This window comes from Mustela erminea, chromosome 13 (genome assembly GCF_009829155.1).
Source record: "Mustela erminea isolate mMusErm1 chromosome 13, mMusErm1.Pri, whole genome shotgun sequence".
Lineage (NCBI taxonomy): Eukaryota > Metazoa > Chordata > Mammalia > Carnivora > Mustelidae > Mustela > Mustela erminea.
The window spans coordinates 62262339-62278975 of NC_045626.1; the positions used below are offsets into that span (position 1 = coordinate 62262339).

At 58.6% G+C, this 16637-nt stretch overlaps 2 protein-coding genes across 6 annotated transcripts in view; one reads left to right on the plus strand and one right to left on the minus strand.

Moving 5' to 3' along the window:
* Positions 1-8880, minus strand: part of TANGO2 (transport and golgi organization 2 homolog) — a 41015-nt gene extending 32135 nt beyond the window's left edge. For 3 of the 5 annotated variants that reach the window (XM_032311327.1, XM_032311323.1, XM_032311322.1), the window contains exon 1: positions 8560-8830. In XM_032311327.1, the coding sequence (XP_032167218.1) occupies positions 8560-8726 (167 nt within the window). In that variant the 5' untranslated portion in view covers positions 8727-8830. The other 2 variants (XM_032311324.1, XM_032311325.1) reach the window with 2 other exon arrangements.
* A 4294-nt stretch (positions 8881-13174) lies between these two features.
* The window catches only part of ARVCF (ARVCF delta catenin family member), a 54746-nt gene continuing 51283 nt past the window's right edge, over positions 13175-16637 (plus strand). Inside the window, exon 1 of the mRNA XM_032311505.1 lies at positions 13175-13410. The gene's annotated coding sequence lies outside the window, so the exon portion shown is untranslated. The remainder of the gene's footprint in view (positions 13411-16637) is intronic.

A 16637-nucleotide genomic window follows, 5' to 3' on the forward strand; every position in this document is an offset into this window, starting at 1 on the left:
GAACCACAGATTAAAATTCAGCAGTGGATTTACGATGAGCAGATTAGACAATTAGATAGATGAGACCGGTCAAATTGTCCAGAACGTGGTCCAGGGAGGTAGAAAGCACATGGGGCCTCCTGGAGTCCTAAGTGCCCCAACCCACCAGGGGCAGCAGGTGGTCACCTGCCACTTGGCCATTGTCCACCACAGAAGACACAGGCCTTCTCACTCCCAGGGAGCTGGTTTCTCCCACAAAGGAGAACACTGCAGGAAAGGTTAACTGCCACTGCCTATGGCAACCAGGCCAACCAGGGTCAGTGGGAGGAGCCCTGCCAAGCCACCACTTCTGAAATCCCACCCACTCAGAGCCCCACCAGGACAGAGGACAGTTCTGAGGCTTACTCCACCAGGGACATGCTGTCCCACCAGGAACATGCAGCTCTGGGTTATCAGAAGAGGCCATGATGTAGGCCTTGGCCTGCTGTGCACCCCTCTGGGCTGTGTGCCTAGCTGCTGGACAAGGCCATCCACTGGGAGCAGCTCTGGCTACTGATGCTCACAAGCCAGAGGTAGAGCCCTCCAACTTGGCTGCGGGACCTCACCATCCTAGCCAGCCCATGTGGGTGGCAGCCCAGCCCTCCAGACAGTGGCAGCAGGGAGGGCTCTGTGGTTGGAGGGAAGGCCACTGATGGATCTCCAAGCAGCCTGGCGCCAGACGTGTGGGCACAAAGCCCAGGGCTGCGGCCTCGATGAAGACGTGGTCATTGGGAGGGAAGGACCAGAGGAAAGCCAGCCCCTGGGGAGGGGACCATCAGGAACTGCCTTTCTCTCCAATCCCTCACCCCCCCACTCAAGCCAGGCCCGCTGCCCACTGCCCCACCCCTTCTCAGCTCCTCAGCTCCATGTCCCATCACCCCCTGCAACCTCCTTCACCTAGGCAGGTCTCATGGGTACAGAGCCCTTCTCCCAGCATGCCCCCACCCAGGCCCTGGTGAAATCCTCCCTGACATCATACTTGTTGGGCCACCTTCTCCATCCTGCTGACTTGCAGGGCTCCCCGAATGAGCTCTGGATACAGCCACTGTGGTCCCAGGCACTGTCCCACAGGCTAGGCACAGGGCGGGCAAGAGGCTGGAACCACTAACAGGGGCAAACAGCGTTCTGCTCTTGCCATCGCACGCCTGCCTGCCTGGCCACTCGGGGCACTAAGACAACACTGTTCTCCACTACCCATGGTTCCGAGGCTGGCACAGTGGGAAAAAGATGGGGACAGGCCTCTGTAGGCCCCACCATGCCAGCTGGGGCTGGGGTTCATCCATATTTGCTGGTTTCTTTCCTTGTCATGGGAAGTCACCTTGGAAGGACACGGAGCTGGTAAAATGTGTAAAGGAGGGTGGAGTCCCAGGCAACAGTGTGCCTGGCTTTCTCAGGGACATCCCCGCCCCTCTGGTCCCCACCTCCACCAGGCATGTAAGCCTGGGCCCTCGTGGAATGTCTGCATCCCCGTGGCAGCCTCCAGGCCAGGGGCAGCCCAAAGTTAGAGGAAGAGACGGGCAGGAAGGTCCTGGGGAGGTCTGATCAAGAACCTCACCCATGGACCTTGGCAACCTCGGCGGGGGGTGGGGGGTGGGGGGCACCTTGAGGCAGCAAAGCTTGGCAGCATCCAAGCAGTGAAGGAAGCCGCACCCAACCCTGCCTGTTGCGCCCAGGATGCTGTGGGCCCCAGGAGGTGAAGGAGGCAACAACGGTGGTATGCACACCCAGCCCCTGGCTTGCAGATGGCAGCTGAATGTCATACACCCGTCCTTCTCACATGGGAAGGGTTCCCCTTCCCCTCATTTGGCCTCACAGCAACCAGGAGGGCAGCACAGGTAACCCCATGCATGCAAAGGAGTACCCCCATCAAAAAGGGGCAAGTGCCACAGAATCTGTTCCTCTGGGAGGGTGACACACAGACCCAGAGAAGGCCGGGCCCCCGGTGCCACAGAGCAGAGGACAGGACAGCCAGGGAAAACTTTCCCATGCCAGGTGCTTCACAGGGGTGATTCCCCTCTCCCCAAGAGCTCTGGCAGTGTGCCTAAGGTCACACAGGAGGCCTGTGGAGGCGTCTGCCGGCGGCGCTCAGAGCAAAGGGGCAGGCACACGTGGGCTGTTGGAACCGAGTAGGCCTCCCAACCCTGCGTCTGCTTCCAGGCAGCCTCCCAGAAGGCCAGGACACCCCCAGCACCACACCTCAACACCACTCTGGCCCACCCACAAACCACCCCACCCAGTGCCTTCATGGAATCGCTAAGAAGCCAACATGCCCGCTGCAGTGTTCTCTTAGTGGTCAACCCTGGGAAAGCTGGTGATATAGGTGACAAAAAGTCCCCACGTCCACACATGGTCCCACTAGGGGTGCTGTCTCACAAAAGCCACAAACTCAAGGGTACAGCCGGGCCTCGGAGCTGCCCACAGGGATGGAAGAGCCCAGACAGCAGCCCAGACCCATGTGAGCAATGGGGCTGGAAAATGGAGCCTATGAGGTGGCCAACCATCCTGACAGGGGCCCCAGAACCCCCGCAGGGCACAGAGGCTGAGGGTGCGGGGTCGCCTATCATTTCAGGCTGTGTGTACCCGAAGAGATGCTTCCTGGACTATTCCACAGAGAAAACAAGAGGGCTGGGCCCCACCGGTGAGGAGGCGGTCTCAGCAATCACTCGCTCAAGAGCATTGGCCCCATGGCTTCCCAGTGACGCCACTTTCCAGAACTCACAGAGACTCTCATAGCTGCAAGCGGCTACCAGGCAATCTTCGTCACAAGCAAGATTTCACCTGAGAAGCCGACCTCTGTGACCCAGTGATGACTCTGTTGTAAAAAACTACCCAGGCCTTTCCTGGAACTGAATAGGGCCCACGTGTGAGGAACAGAAAGGCCACAGCTCTAAAGTAAGTTCTCTCTCATGGCATCTGACAAAGGCCCCCAACCCAGGGACTGGGACTCAAGCCGAGCAGATACATGAGGCCACACATACACGGACGAGAGCAGCACCCCCACACTACACCTCACACCTGCCCACAGCCTGGGACGCCGGCTGTGTCTTTGGCCTGCCTAGAAACACGCCGTGGAAAGGAAGCTCTGCGTCCCCCGGGGTGGCCTCCCCCAGCCCAAGTGTGCGCCTCTCCCAGGTGCCCCCCACCAGGAGCCCAGGGCCCACACTCCCTGTACACACCTACAGTCCCTGGGCATACCTGAGCTCCGGCAGGAAGGACCTACAAGGTGTGAGGCCAAAGCAGAAAGTTCACTTCAAACCAAAGCCATGGGCTGCCCCTTTCCTATCTCTGAGAAAGCCAGAGGAAGTCCTCCCCGCTCCTGCCTTCCCCTACTCTGAGCACTTGGTACGCAAAACTTGAAGAATGGGTCCTGAGTCTCATATCAGTTCTTCTTAGCACTGGAAGCTTTCACGCATTCCCAGCCCATCTGCTGATAAGGCTTTTTTGAGTTCTCAGCATGCTCCACACTGCCTGCTACTCTCCCCCTCCCCCACTGCTGCTTCTGAAAACTGCCCACTCCAGCTGGGGCCTTCCTCTTCCTCCCCTGCCTTCCAGAAGAACCAACAGAGCTGTCCTACCAGCCAAGGGCAGCCAGGTACATGCCGACATACAGCATAACCAGGCTTTTCATCTGACTCAAGCCCCAAGCCTCACTCCACACGGGGTCTAACAAGAGCACTACAAGGAAATGACTTGAGCTGGTGGGCAGACAGCCCGGCCAAACGTGGGTCAGGGCCACAGGCCAAGACACACAGTGACAGCTGCTGTGGCTCAGGTGAGGGCCGTGTGGGGACAAGGCTTGGCACCTGGATGGACCGATGGTGAGGATCTCCTTCCCTGGCCCAGGAAGGCACGTCCACAACCCCACAGAGGCTCATCAGGAGAGAAGGCAAGTGGGGCCCAAGGGCCACAAGGACCAGACCTTACTGTTGCCACTAGCCCAGATGAGGAAGGGTATGGCCAGGGGATGGGGAGACCTCAGCACTGCTGGGGGTGCTCACTGACCCCCGTGTCCCTCTTGTGCACTCCAGATGCCACCCAGATGCTCGCCCACCCAGCCTGGGGGTTCACAGTCATCACACACCAACTGTGCCCGCCACCCACCCCACACCAACCAGCACCATCTCCTCCAGCATTTGCAACAAGGCTGGCCCCCTTCCCTTCCTCCCAGCACACCCACCCTCCCACACCTGCGACCCACTCGTCCATCCCCAGCCCAAGGCTCCACACCGCCTGTGGCCACAAACAGCAGCTCCCGTGGGCCAGTGGAGTCTGTGGTTGTGGTTCCCACCATCAGGTTATCCAGGAGCACATATTCTCATCTGGAAAGTTTCCAAGTATACTCACTCTGCAAAAGCCCTGTATCTTGTCGGCAGTACGCCTCCAGATATTTCTCAGTGAAGTATGGGTGTATGCCATGGGGTTACACACACACAGGATCCTGCTGCCCTGTCCTCCTGCTGACTGGCTGTGCAGAGCTGTCCTCACCAAGGGGCAGCTGTCCCCCAAGCCTGCTAGCCGCTGCTTGGCTTCCCCAGAGGACATACCCCTTCACTTGGCCACTTGGCTCTGCTGGATGTTTCAGTCCCATCACGTTTCTAGCCCCTGCAGAGTGCCACAGAGGAGCCCCATTCCCAGGCCCTGCAAATGGGCTGCAGACCTTCCTAGGGCAGAGACGGAGGAGGCGGAATGGCTGGGTGGAGGAAGATGCTCTCAGGTGAGCAGACCTGGCCCAGCTCCCCCCAGACATCCAGTGCAGGTACCACTGGCTGGGTAGGGGTGGATCCTGCCAGCACCACAGCCTGCCGCTGCTGCCTTCCTCAGGGTGGCAGGAAACACTCACCACAGTTATACTGGCAACTCCCAGGGCCACGCACCTTACAGCCACCTGCCTGCCCGCATCCACGAATCACCAATTTGGGTATTAAACCCTGGACTTCTGCCGCACTGAACTGCAGGGCGGTGCACGTGGTATGGGCAGGCTCACCGCCTATCTGTTCCACCAGTAGCCAATATTTCCTCCCCGTCCTGCCCCTGTCCTGCAGCCTTGCCCGTGCCACTGCCCATTGGAAAGAGTCTGTTTCTTTACCACACGTTTTCCCCATCACTACTGCAGAGCAGCCGCCTTCCCTGTCCCAAAGCAAAAGGTCCTTTCCCTTGCCTTCTTCATATGGTTGTATCTTGACTTAGTTCTCAGGTGAGCCTGTGTCCTGCTCCAGCGGGCAGTGTAAGGTATGGACCCCCCGCTTGCTTCTCAGGTGCCAGGCGTCAGGTCTGTCCCACCTCAGCCATACCCTGGACATGCAGTCACTGGGCTCCACAGGGTCCAGCATGTGAGGCAGGCCTCTTAGCTTCAGCACACACTCTGGCCAAGTCTCCCTCTTGGCTATTCAAAGAATCTTCAAAGAGCCTAATGAATGGTGCTGGGCCATGCCCCACCCCCGCTCATGATTACCGCCCCCCCACACACACACTGGGCAGGAAGCACAGCAAGCTGGTAAGTCTTGAATGAGCCCTGGAGCCCTGGCTCCCTGGCTCCCTGGCTCCCCAGCAGCCCCATGGCAGCACAGAGAGCACACCGCCTTGGCACGGGTACCAAAGCCAGAAATAAGCCAGCCTCATCCCTAAGGACACAAGTCAGGGAAGGGCCATCTGGTCTGGGGAAAAAAGGGGATAGCTGGGTGCTCGCATACCTTTTTAATATGGATGCTAGTGGTGTGGCTGGTGGGCTCCCTGTATAAGCTGTGGGGCTGGAAGTTTAAAACACGTGCACTCTCGCTGCAGGTGTGTTTTATGTGTCCTCTCATGGGAAGGCTGGCATAGCGAGGAAAGCAAGGCCAAGAAAGAGTCTGTCCGTGGGAGACCCGGCCAAGAGCAAACGCAGCACTGGTGCAAAACCTTCAAAGCAGAACCCAGCGCAGCAGGGCTGCTGTAGAATTCTGCACAATGACACCAGCCCCTGAGCAGAGAGCAAAACCACACCTGACAACAGGGGTGTCAAGGGAGGCGACGGGACCTGCCACCTTGGTGGGAGCACTTTCCTTTATCAGCTGGAAAGGCCCACGGGCCTCTGGATGGAGGAGAGACGGCCAAATCAGAATGCAGCCAAGAATGATGGGGATGCGCATGAATGAGTGGGAGCTCTTGTGGCCTCCAAGGGCCTAGACTCCCAGAAAGGGAGGCTCCCCGTTCATATCACGTTCATCTCCCACTGGCTGGCTGCACACGTGAAGGCAGAATCTGCAGCTCCATTTCACTCGGGATGTATGTTCAAGGTTAGCCAGCCTGTCTATCTGGTCTTGAGGGGCCATGTAGAGGACAGGGCCTTTGGGCTTCATGTACCTGGGCTAAGGAGCCAGACAGCCCGGCCTCCCCCAGTGCAGACCAGGCTATCACTGTGGCAGTCCCCCGGGGCGAAGCTGGAAAGCGGGTACTGCTCTTTTCGCGTGACGCATCATGTCCTCCCGGCGGCTGCCAGCCGAGGACGTAAACACACATGGGAACACGCTGTGCTGTTTGGGAGCCTTGGCTGAGAAAGCCCTGACGTCTGTAAATATTCTGAGCAGCCGGCCCACTGCAACACCCCACCCTCCTCCCAGCTCGGCAACCGAGGATTCTACAGTCTGTGTTTTGTCATTTTGACTAAGTGGTGTTTTACCGCGACCAATTTTCCACAGGGTTACTTCCTTCTGAGATCTCCACAATGTTTGGGGAGCACTAACTCAGCTCCACGCCAAGTGTCACTGTCCCTGCTGTTCAAAGGAGCAATACAAATGAGAGGAAGAAGGAGCATTAGAGAAAGCTCTGGACACAGGGCAGCCCCTCTACCTTAGCCCCTTCTGACTTCCCCACAAGCCAGGGGCCAGCCCGGCCTCACAGTGACCTCTGCTGTCTCCATGCTTCATAAAGGACAACATACTCCCACCAAGATATACTTCAAGTGACAGGAGCCACCGAGAGATGGTGGATGGCCTTTTTTAACTTTAAAGTACGCACATGTCATTTTTGCTAATCTAAAAAAGAAAGTTAAGAAAGAAAAAAAAAGTTGCAATGAAAATCAAAATACAGCTTGGTGACCTGGGGTGACCTTGTTTTCACAGAGCCTATCACCCCACCCCATGGTCTGGACCAACAAATGCCAGATTCCACGGTGATGCCCTCACACGCTGACATGTCGCCAAAGGATGGACCCAGTTCCTGCACATCTGGAGCGTCAATGACAAGTGCGGCACCACTTCTAAAAGCCCTTCCGGCTTCCTTGCCGTAGGCCTTTGATCCCCAGACATGCTCTGGAGGCCCCTCATTTCTCCACATAAGTCCTTAGAAGGAACAGGCACAATTCCTCTGTGGGAAGGCACCACACCGCCTCCCCCTCTGATGCAGAAGCCAGGCATGCGAAAGAGACCCCAAGATACCACACACAGTTACACCCATGGTGAAAAGTGATCAAAAAGCCCACAAAATGAGGTCACAAAAAAAGCATGAGGCAATAACAATAATTCAGGGGCTGGGTAGGCAGGGCAGAACTGACAGCCTGTTTCCTTCATTCAGGGAAAGCTGTTGTCACCACCACACATCAGAGCAGGCGGTCTGAGTGGACTGCAGTCTCTGGACATGCCAGTAACATGAAGGCATAGGACTGGGGCTGATAGTCAAAAACCAGATAAGGTGGGGGCACCAGGGCAGCCTAGCCACCACATGGGAGCACTAGGATCCTGGAGAGGAGAGCACAGAGCTGTGTCCTCCTGCCTCCACCTCACCAGACAGGTCACCAAAGCAGGCAGGATCCTGAGACAGTGGCCCAGGTGGAGTGGAGGCACTGGGACCTGGCCCTGGCTCTGAGTGACCTTGGGAACACCCCTCGCCCCTCAGCCCGAGTTTTCTTCACCGTGGACAGCAGCCAACCAATGAATATTTACCCAAAAAGGTTGCTCAGGGGATTAATAAGCAAGTCCGAGAAAGCATTTCCAAAGTGCTACCAGCTGTAGGCGCCCCTTATAGCTGCCATCAAATCCCATCTGCCTCGCTGAAGAAAGCTCTGAGTCCAGAAAGCAGCAGCAAAATAGCAGGCAGCAGGTGGGGGGAGCAGGTCGCCAGGCCAGGCTAGCATGTGATATCCCTGCTGGAGGAAAAGGGCTCAGGGACTGGTCCAAGGGCAAAAGGCTCACTCTACAGCTGTGGCCCAGGGGGAGCCCATGAAGCACTTGACGTGCTGGGGCAGGGGAAGGGGTCTTAAAGCCCAACACCAGGGCCAGCCCTTGCCCTGGGTGCAGTCCTGCCCAATCCCTACCCCTGAAGCCCCAGGGGTGGGGGGGATGGTCTGACTGACTGAGCCACCCCAGAAAAGGCATGTCCAAGAGCAGGCATGACCCAGCACTTGCTGCCTACTCAAACATCAGCTGTCACCCAGCTGCCCCGCAACAGGCCACAGGGAGGTGGCACCGTGACTCAGGGCTTCAGAACTGAGGCCCTAGCCCACCCACCCTGCAGCGACCACGCAGCTCCCAGCCCCGCCAGTCTTTGCTTTCCCGCAGTGAGACCGACCGGCCTGCCAACGGACCGTGCCTCCCATTCTGGCGGGGATTACTGGAAACGCCTTCCAGTAACGCATGGGGCTCTTCGTCTGGGTCAGTTTGGTCTCTCCGGACCCAGCCGCAGGACTTCCATTCCACGCATTGGGAAAGGGAAACAGGCAGGGTGGGGAGGTGCATCCCTGCCCCTCCCCTCCCTACTCGCGCCCCCAGAGCCCCACGCCCGGGATCCCCCGCCGGCCCTTCGCCGAGAGAAGTCCGCCGGCCCGGGCCACCAGCCGCACACTCACCGCCTCCGCCGCCGCTGACTTCCGGGTGCCGCGCCCGCGCGCCACCGCCGCCGCCCAGGCCCCGCCCCCACGCCCTCCGAGCGCTCGCCATTGGGCTGCTCCGCCAGGGGCGGGACGGCACGCCGCGACCGCGAGCACCGTTGGCTGAGCGTGCTGTCGCTCGGGGGCTACAGCCCTCCCGGCGCCCCGCCCCCAGAGCTGCGCCAAGCTTCGGGTCTGCGCGGCGTCTGGGGGTCTCGTGACCCCCGCCGCTTTCCCAGGCTTCCCGGCTCCGCACGCCAGAGGACGCCCATGGGAAGTCGCTGCCCCTTGCGGCCGCCCCAAGGGCATGCTTTCGTGGACCCATTAGGGCTGCGGTCTGAACTCCAGGGGCCATAGGTCACCAAACCACCTGGCGGCCTTCTCCGGGAGTGATAGAGGGATGCCCACTTCCGGACCCGCCCCTCAGGCTGGCTCCTGTTCCACACCTACGACTGGCTCCAGACCTGATCATCCCACCCTTTTCCTTATGGCTCTTAGTTCCGTTCAGCCTCTACGCTCTGGCTTTTGCACCACCCCCCATTACCCCTATCCACCACCAACACCCCCCCCACCGCAGTCCTGCCATACTATGGACAGACCCTGGACTGGGCTCCAGATCCACCCAGGCACTGTGGCCTTTGAGCCTACTTTGAGGCGGTCCTATAGGTCCAAGCCCTAGGCTGAAGAGTGGGTCCACCCTCAGCTGTAATATGTGAGCAAGTGAGCAAGTGAGCAAGAAGGCGGGAAGGGGCACTGACTGCCCCTTTTAAAAGGACAGAGGCGGGTGCCTGGGTGCCTGGGTGGCTCAGTGGGTTGGGCCTCTGCCTTCCCCTCCGGTCATGATCTCAGGGTCCGGGGATCGAGTTCCGCATCGGGCTCTTTGCTCATCGGAGAGCCTGCTTCCCTCTCTTTCTCTGCCTGCCTCTCTACTTGTGACTTCTCTCTCTGTGTGTCGAATAAATAAACAAAATCTTTAAAAAAAAAAAAGGACAGAGGCAGTTGCTGGGTTCCCTGCCTTCAGTGATCTTAAGGCTGTGTATAGGGTCTAAGTGAACTATGACAAGGAAGACAGTTACATTAAGGATAATAATGTGCTAAGCACTCCAAACCCAGGGTCCCTGTTCACAGGTGTCATACCCCCCATTTTACAGATGCAAACATTGAAGCTCAGAGCAGTTACACCACTACAGATGCAAACACTGAAGCTCAGAGCAGTTACACCACTTTTTAAAAAGATGACAAGTGGCAGTGGCTGGGTTAGATCCAGGTCTTTTGTGAAGACCTAAACTGTCCTGATCCCGACTCAGAGCACTGATGCCCCCTGGAAAATGAGTTTAGAGAGGGAAAAGACCTGATGGGTAATCAGCAAAGGCAGGAGTGGATCCCAAACCTTCATGACACACCCAAATGCCTATTCCACCCATCTCTCTCGCCATGTTTTCTGTGCTACTCCTGGAACCCAACAGGAGCCCGTTACAGACATGGAAACTGAGGACTCCAGATGTCCAAGGACTCATGGGCAGCAAGTGGCAGACTCAGCTTGATGGATGGTCCTTCCTCTCACCATCTGGCAGAGAATCCTCCTGGGTTGGTACCAGTGATTTCCCTCTGGCCAGTCCTTTCAGCCCACCTAAGAGGTGATAGTGGTAAGTAAGACTTGGGGCTTAGGCGCATGTGACCATGCCGTGGGGTACAAGACAGCAGTTGCAGAGTGGTCGGCCCCAAACCACTGGGCCATATGCCTCAGGGGAATGGGACACAGAATGGTGCTTTCCTGTTGCTAACAAAGGGGAATGGGACACAGAATGGTGCTTTCCTGTTGCTAACAAAGAGGAATGCAGTCATACATGGGTTGGACAGAGGTTCAAGTCCTGGTCTGCCACAGAAGTATATGCCCCTGGGCCAGCTCCACTTCTATCTACACTCTCCCCAACTGGATGGATACATGTCAGGTACTCCGATATATTGTTTTTGTCTCCGCTGACTACAGTTGACAATATTTGGTGCTAGGAAGCAGATAAGATCAGATAAGATGGGTTGGGGTGGTAAGCTGAACTCTGGGGTCTCGGGGTTGGAAAGAGTTCACACATTTTTGGTTGGGGAGCTCACTGCCTTATTTGGTCACCTTTTCAGCCTCTGAACTTTTACCACTGTTAAGAAGTTCTTCCTGACCTCCAGCTGAAACCTTTTTGTCCCAATAGCTTTGCTCCCATGTGGAGCTGTCCAGCAGCAGGGTGTAGAGGGTGGGAGAGAGGGAGGAGACTAGGTTACTGGTCCCTGTGCCAATGGTCACATGGTAGGGGCTCTCCACCCTGCTTTTTGACTGTTATTGACCCCTACCTGCAGCCTGGGTCATGGTGAGGCCACTGCTAGAGAGTGGCCTTGAGTCATCTTGGAACTGACACTGTCCACCCTACTCCTCTGTGTGTGGCTGGTGATCCAGTTTGGGGGACAGAATCCTGCCAGGAGTGGGGGACAGGGAGGCCGTCCTCACCTAGGACAATCTTGGAGCACAATTCTCCCCTTTGCTCTCTCACTAGAGGTCTGTCCAGCCCTTCCTTCCACCATCAGCAAGTGTGTGGGGAAGGGAAGATGCTGGACCACAAGTTCACTATGAAAATAGGGCTCCAGGAGGACCATGAGCCAATGCCCCTGGAGAAATCTGTAGGGACAGTTGGACTAATGAGATCCACTCGTAATGGAGGGAAGAGAATACCCTAGCCCACACAGCAGCTGGCTCAGAATGTCACCAATGGTGCGGTTCCACAGGACAAGAGATACCTTGCTTACGGAGGCCTCTGTGTCCCAGAGAAGGACACTGCCTTCCATCTGCCCAGAACCACAAGCAACATCACTATGCCAGAGTGTCAAATAGCTCTCATCTCAAGTGCCAACCCCAGTAGACTGGGGGAGTGACTGCCTGGCTCTAAAAGCCTAGGGTAGATCTGCTGTGTGTACCAGGTACCACAGGAGGGACCCAATGTGGTACCAGTGGTGAGTTCCGGCCCTGCATCTCTTCATTTTCTTTGTTCTGAGCAAGTAACTACGGTGTGAACACTCTGGACCCCTGATATGGGTGGATAAGACATGAATGTCTGGTCCCCCCATTAGCAATGTCATGGGCCTGTGACTCCCTGGGTGGATATAGGGAATATGGTGGGCTGAGAATCTGGTCATCTCCAGGTGCAACCAGGACAGGAAAGGCTTAGAACTAAGCGTGAGCCAGAGTCACTGGCCAAGGGGCCATCATCTCCTGAACCCCCCAAAATAAGCCCCAATGGACAGCACCCCCACTGGTGCCCCCACCACCACAAATTTAAGTGGAGCTGACCAAGGATTATGGTCCCATTTGTGGTCATATATGTGTGCCTCGCGTCCCTGAAGGGAGCAGGGGGCTGCTCTCCACCTGACAGAAAAATGCAACCTGTGTGAAATTCTGCTCAAGTAGTTGCACCCCACAGGGATCCTCCAAGATCCCGGGTAGGGTGGAGGAAATGGGACACCAGGAAGAAGGGGCGGTGATAAACTCACAAACTCCTCCCCCTACCCCTTCCCAAGCTCTGAGCTGTGGTGATGTGACGGAGATGAGGGAGGGCAGTCCTGTGGCAGTCCTGCAGAGTGGGCTGAGCCAAGATGTCCGTAGATTCAGGCCCGGTGGCGGAGGAAAACCTCTATTTCACCGAAAGTCCCTTCCCGCCCTCAGAAATACGGCTCTCTATCCAGCCTCGCTGAGTTAAGGTCGGACCTCTGCCTCTCGGTGAGAACCGCGGGGTGGAAGAACCCCCAGTCCCGGGAGGTTTGAGTTCCGGTGATCTAAAGCAAGCAAGAACAGTTCTGAGCTTCAGTTTCCCATCTGTAAGATGGGAAAGCAGCAAACTCTTCCTCGCGGATTGTGTGAAGAATACAATTAGATCAATATTGACAGGAGGGCGCGGCGCGCAGCGCCCGGCGAACAGCTGGCGCGGGAGAAGGATCCCAGCGAGCTAGGGGCAATGATGGAGGCAGCGAGCCTGGAGTCCGGGGAAGGGGCGCGGGGCCTGTCAATCCCCGCTCGGGGCCGGACGCTCCGGGGACGTCCTCGAACGCGGCCGAGAGGGGGCGGCCCCGAGGCCCAGGCCGCCGCAGCGGTACCGGCAGGTGCCGGGGCCTCGGCCACTCCACGAAGGGGCCGGTCGTCGGCCGGGACGGACACCCCGGGAGCCCAATGGCAAGCCGGCGTCTGCCAGCGCCCGTCCAATCGGCGCCGGTTGCCGGGCCGCGCTGGGTCTCCCGGCCAATGGGAAAATTCGCGTTCGGATGGGGCGGGGCAGAGGGTCGCGTAGCCGGCCAGACCCGCTTTGCGCACGGGCCGCGCGAGGGGCGGGGAGGGCTGGTCCCGGGGCTGCACGCTGGGCCCGGGAGGGGTCCGCCCCCGCACCGGCCCGAGTTGAGCACCCTGCGGACCGCTAACCGCGCGGCACCCTAAGGACGCCGCGCTCGGTGCGCCGAGAGACCCGGGGCCGCCCGTCTGGGGGCGGGGGCCACGCTGCGGGGCCGCCCACGCCGCGCTCCAGGTAGGCTCGGGCCGGGGGGCGGGGTCCAGAGGTCGGTGCCGGGACTGGGACGAGGCCGGAGATCCGGGACGGGATCCAGGTTGCGGTCCAGCAGGGGACGGGGTCTAGGTGGGCGGCTGAGACGGGGAATCGAAGTCCGGCCGGGTATCGCGGCCCGGGGAGGATCCGGGCTCCGCCCCACCTGCTCCCTCGCCCGCGCCGCGGTGCGCGAGACCCTGGGCCACGGGGGCGGGTCCCTTTGTGCGCGGCCTCGGGGCCGTGGCCAAAGGGGCCGGGGCACCCCGCACCGCGCGCCCCCGCCGAGACGCGGCGGGAACCCGCAGCCTTGACCGCCCAACGCGACGCCGGGCGCCTTGCAGCTGGGGTCCTGCAGCCACGGAAACTTTCCAGGGGCCCGAGGGGCGGCGGGGCCCGGGAACTTTCCTGGGGCGGCGCGGCACTGGAACCCGCTGGGGCACGGTGGGCCAAGGGGATGTCCCAGCTCCTGCTGCTCCCGCCGCCTAGAGGACGAGGGAGGGGATGCCCGGAGTCCCTGCTTGTTGCCCTGAACGGGGCCTCCCTGACCGGGGATCCCCCTGTTCCGCCACCCTTGGGTCCCCTCGGTGGGACACCGGGCCCCTGGCAGAGGTGGGTCCTCCCCACTCGGGGTGGTACTCAGCCGGAGTTTGCTGGGGTGTGGCCCCAGGGCAGGCGGCCCGAGATCCAGAGCATTCCCATTTTGATCTTTAATTAAATGTTGGGTGCTTAAAATATGTCACTGTTTCTAACCTGTGCGTAACGTATCGCTGAAAAAAGAGCTCAGGGACTCTGGCTGTTTTCCCTCTAGACCCAGGCATGTTTAGAAACAAGAGAAAAGAATCACTTCGACAGGATTTCATCCTTTTGGGGTAGGCTCTCAGTGTAACCTCGGGTGGTTACGCCTCTTTCGCAGTCATTCCAGTTGTTATCTACATCACTGTGCAGGACACACACCGAGTCAGGATTTATAAACGCAGGGGGTTGGGAGATGAGCTGTTTAGTGATGTAAGGGCAACATCTCCCCGTGAGGACATGCACCAGAGGTGGACTGAGAACCTCCATCCCCTCCCTCTGCCTCCACTTGAGAAGCAGGCCACCACCAGAGGTCTGTTGGTCCAGAGCAGGTCATGCCTGTCTTGTGTTCAGTGTATCTCTGGAACTGAGGTGGTGCTGGACACAGGATACAATCAAAGACCTCTATACGGCATACTGCACCCATGGCCAGTAGGCCCTGGGCCTGGCCATAGCATGTGGAGCTGGGAATCCAGAACACACCCTTTCCCACAGCCTTGCCCTTTCCCACTCCCAGTACTGTGTCTGTCCCCTGCTCCCTCAAGTCTGTGGTCCAGTGGCACCCAACACGGGGCTGGGTCCAGAGTGTTCACTATGCTCAGGATTCTGGTCCTTGGTTCACAGCCAAGCCACCCTTTGCCATGCTCTTCTTCACAGTCTTTTCTGCATAGACACGAGTACCCGCAGACCACGACCCTCTGAAGTAAACTGGGCCAGCTCTCAGTCCTGCTCAGTTAGCTTCCCCATGCCACATTGGGGTTGCATGGTGCCGCCTCCAGAGGTGGCCTGTCAGGTCTCTTCCCAGTACCAAGGTCTCTGCCTCTCTGAGGTTCTATGAAGGCGTCCCTGTTTGTGCTACATAAAGATTCAGGGTAGATTTGCCACACCCACTTCACCCCAAGAGACAGGCCTGAGGGGCATGAACAGTGGGGTCCTGCACCTTCGAGGGGATCCAGGAGTGACACACAGCTGGGGAGCAAGAACACCAGGCATGCCAAAACCCTAGCCAGTCCCTAGCAGCTGCCCTGTGCCCTAGTTTGGCCTCGGCAGAGGGACGGAGGGTGGGGCAAGCCCTGTGGACTGCCCGGGGGCCATCGGGGGTTCTGGGTCTTCCCAGTGGAGGCTCAAGTTGGGGGGAAGGCATCTGTTTTCTTGCCACCAGCTTCCATCAGGATAGTGATGAAGTCTTGGGCTGCTCAGCAGGAGACCCAGAATTAGGAAGTAACCAGAGGGAACACAGGGTCAGGAATCCCTTATTGGGCTTTCCTGACTGGGACAACTGCACAGTTCGGTTTATTTCACAGGTTAGGAGGATGTGTCCAGAGCGGTGGACACCCATTTCATCCACATCTGTCCCTCATCCCTTTCCTAACCTTGTGTCCCGCACAGACTTTTCCCATTGCCCCAGTGGATCTTGAGGAGCCAACGGCCTCTACGAAGGCAGCGACTAGTGGATACTGCCGCCAGAGGGCACCCAGGCCTGCCATGGCAGGCAAGACTAGCCCCACCCAGCCGCCCTCAGGGTTGGGATCCTTCCTGAGGAACCTGGTGGGGAGCCCAGAGCTCTGCTTTCTCCAGACTGCCTGTCCAGGGTACAGAGCTGGAGAGGAGCAAGGATCCCTGGGGTGAGGCCCCTCCGTAGCCCCCAGAACCCCTCACCGCCTTTAGTTCAGGCAAAGGGGAGACCCCGGGCCTGAATGGCCGGGTGATTGAGCACAGGATCAGGCAAAGACCATGAAAACCAGGCCCTGAGGGAGGCCTCCTTCAGGCCTGTGCCCCAGGTGACCCCTTGGCTTCCGTTGGTTGACCCTGCCCCCATCTAAGGGTGCGGGTGCAGACCCTGAGTCAGCCTGTCAGGGCAAGGCTGGGCCTCTTCCACTTAATCTCTGAAGAAGGTGCCACAGAAGTTGGTGTCTTTTCACATTGCACCCAAAGTGGACAGCGGCCTGGAGGAGCGTGTTAGGATTTGTCATGGTGGAGGAGGACGTGAGGCTTGCATGCAGAACAGGCTTCTAGAAAGACCTGCCTGACCCCCTCACCACCACCCCTGCCACTCCCACCTGGGGTCCTCATTACCTGCCATAGCCCTGAGTTGCCTGCCCAGCCGGGGCCCCATCCCTCATCTAGACTTGGTTTGTGATCGTGGAGCTGCCTAGTGCCAGGGACACACGACCCGACCATGGCTTTTCAGGCCTGGCTGCTTGGCAACCCTGGTGGGCTGGGCTCCTGCCCCAGTCAGAGATGCTGCAGGCCTTCCAAGGGTGGGGGCAGACTGGACAGATTTTCAGGTCACTCCATTGTGGGGAGGCCCATGGTGTGGATAGGCTTAGGCTTAAACGGCCGGGTAGAGTTATTTCACTTCTCAGGATCCTCCTCATTTGGGGAGGGAGCCCTGTAAGAGGGAAGTTTGGTGGCTC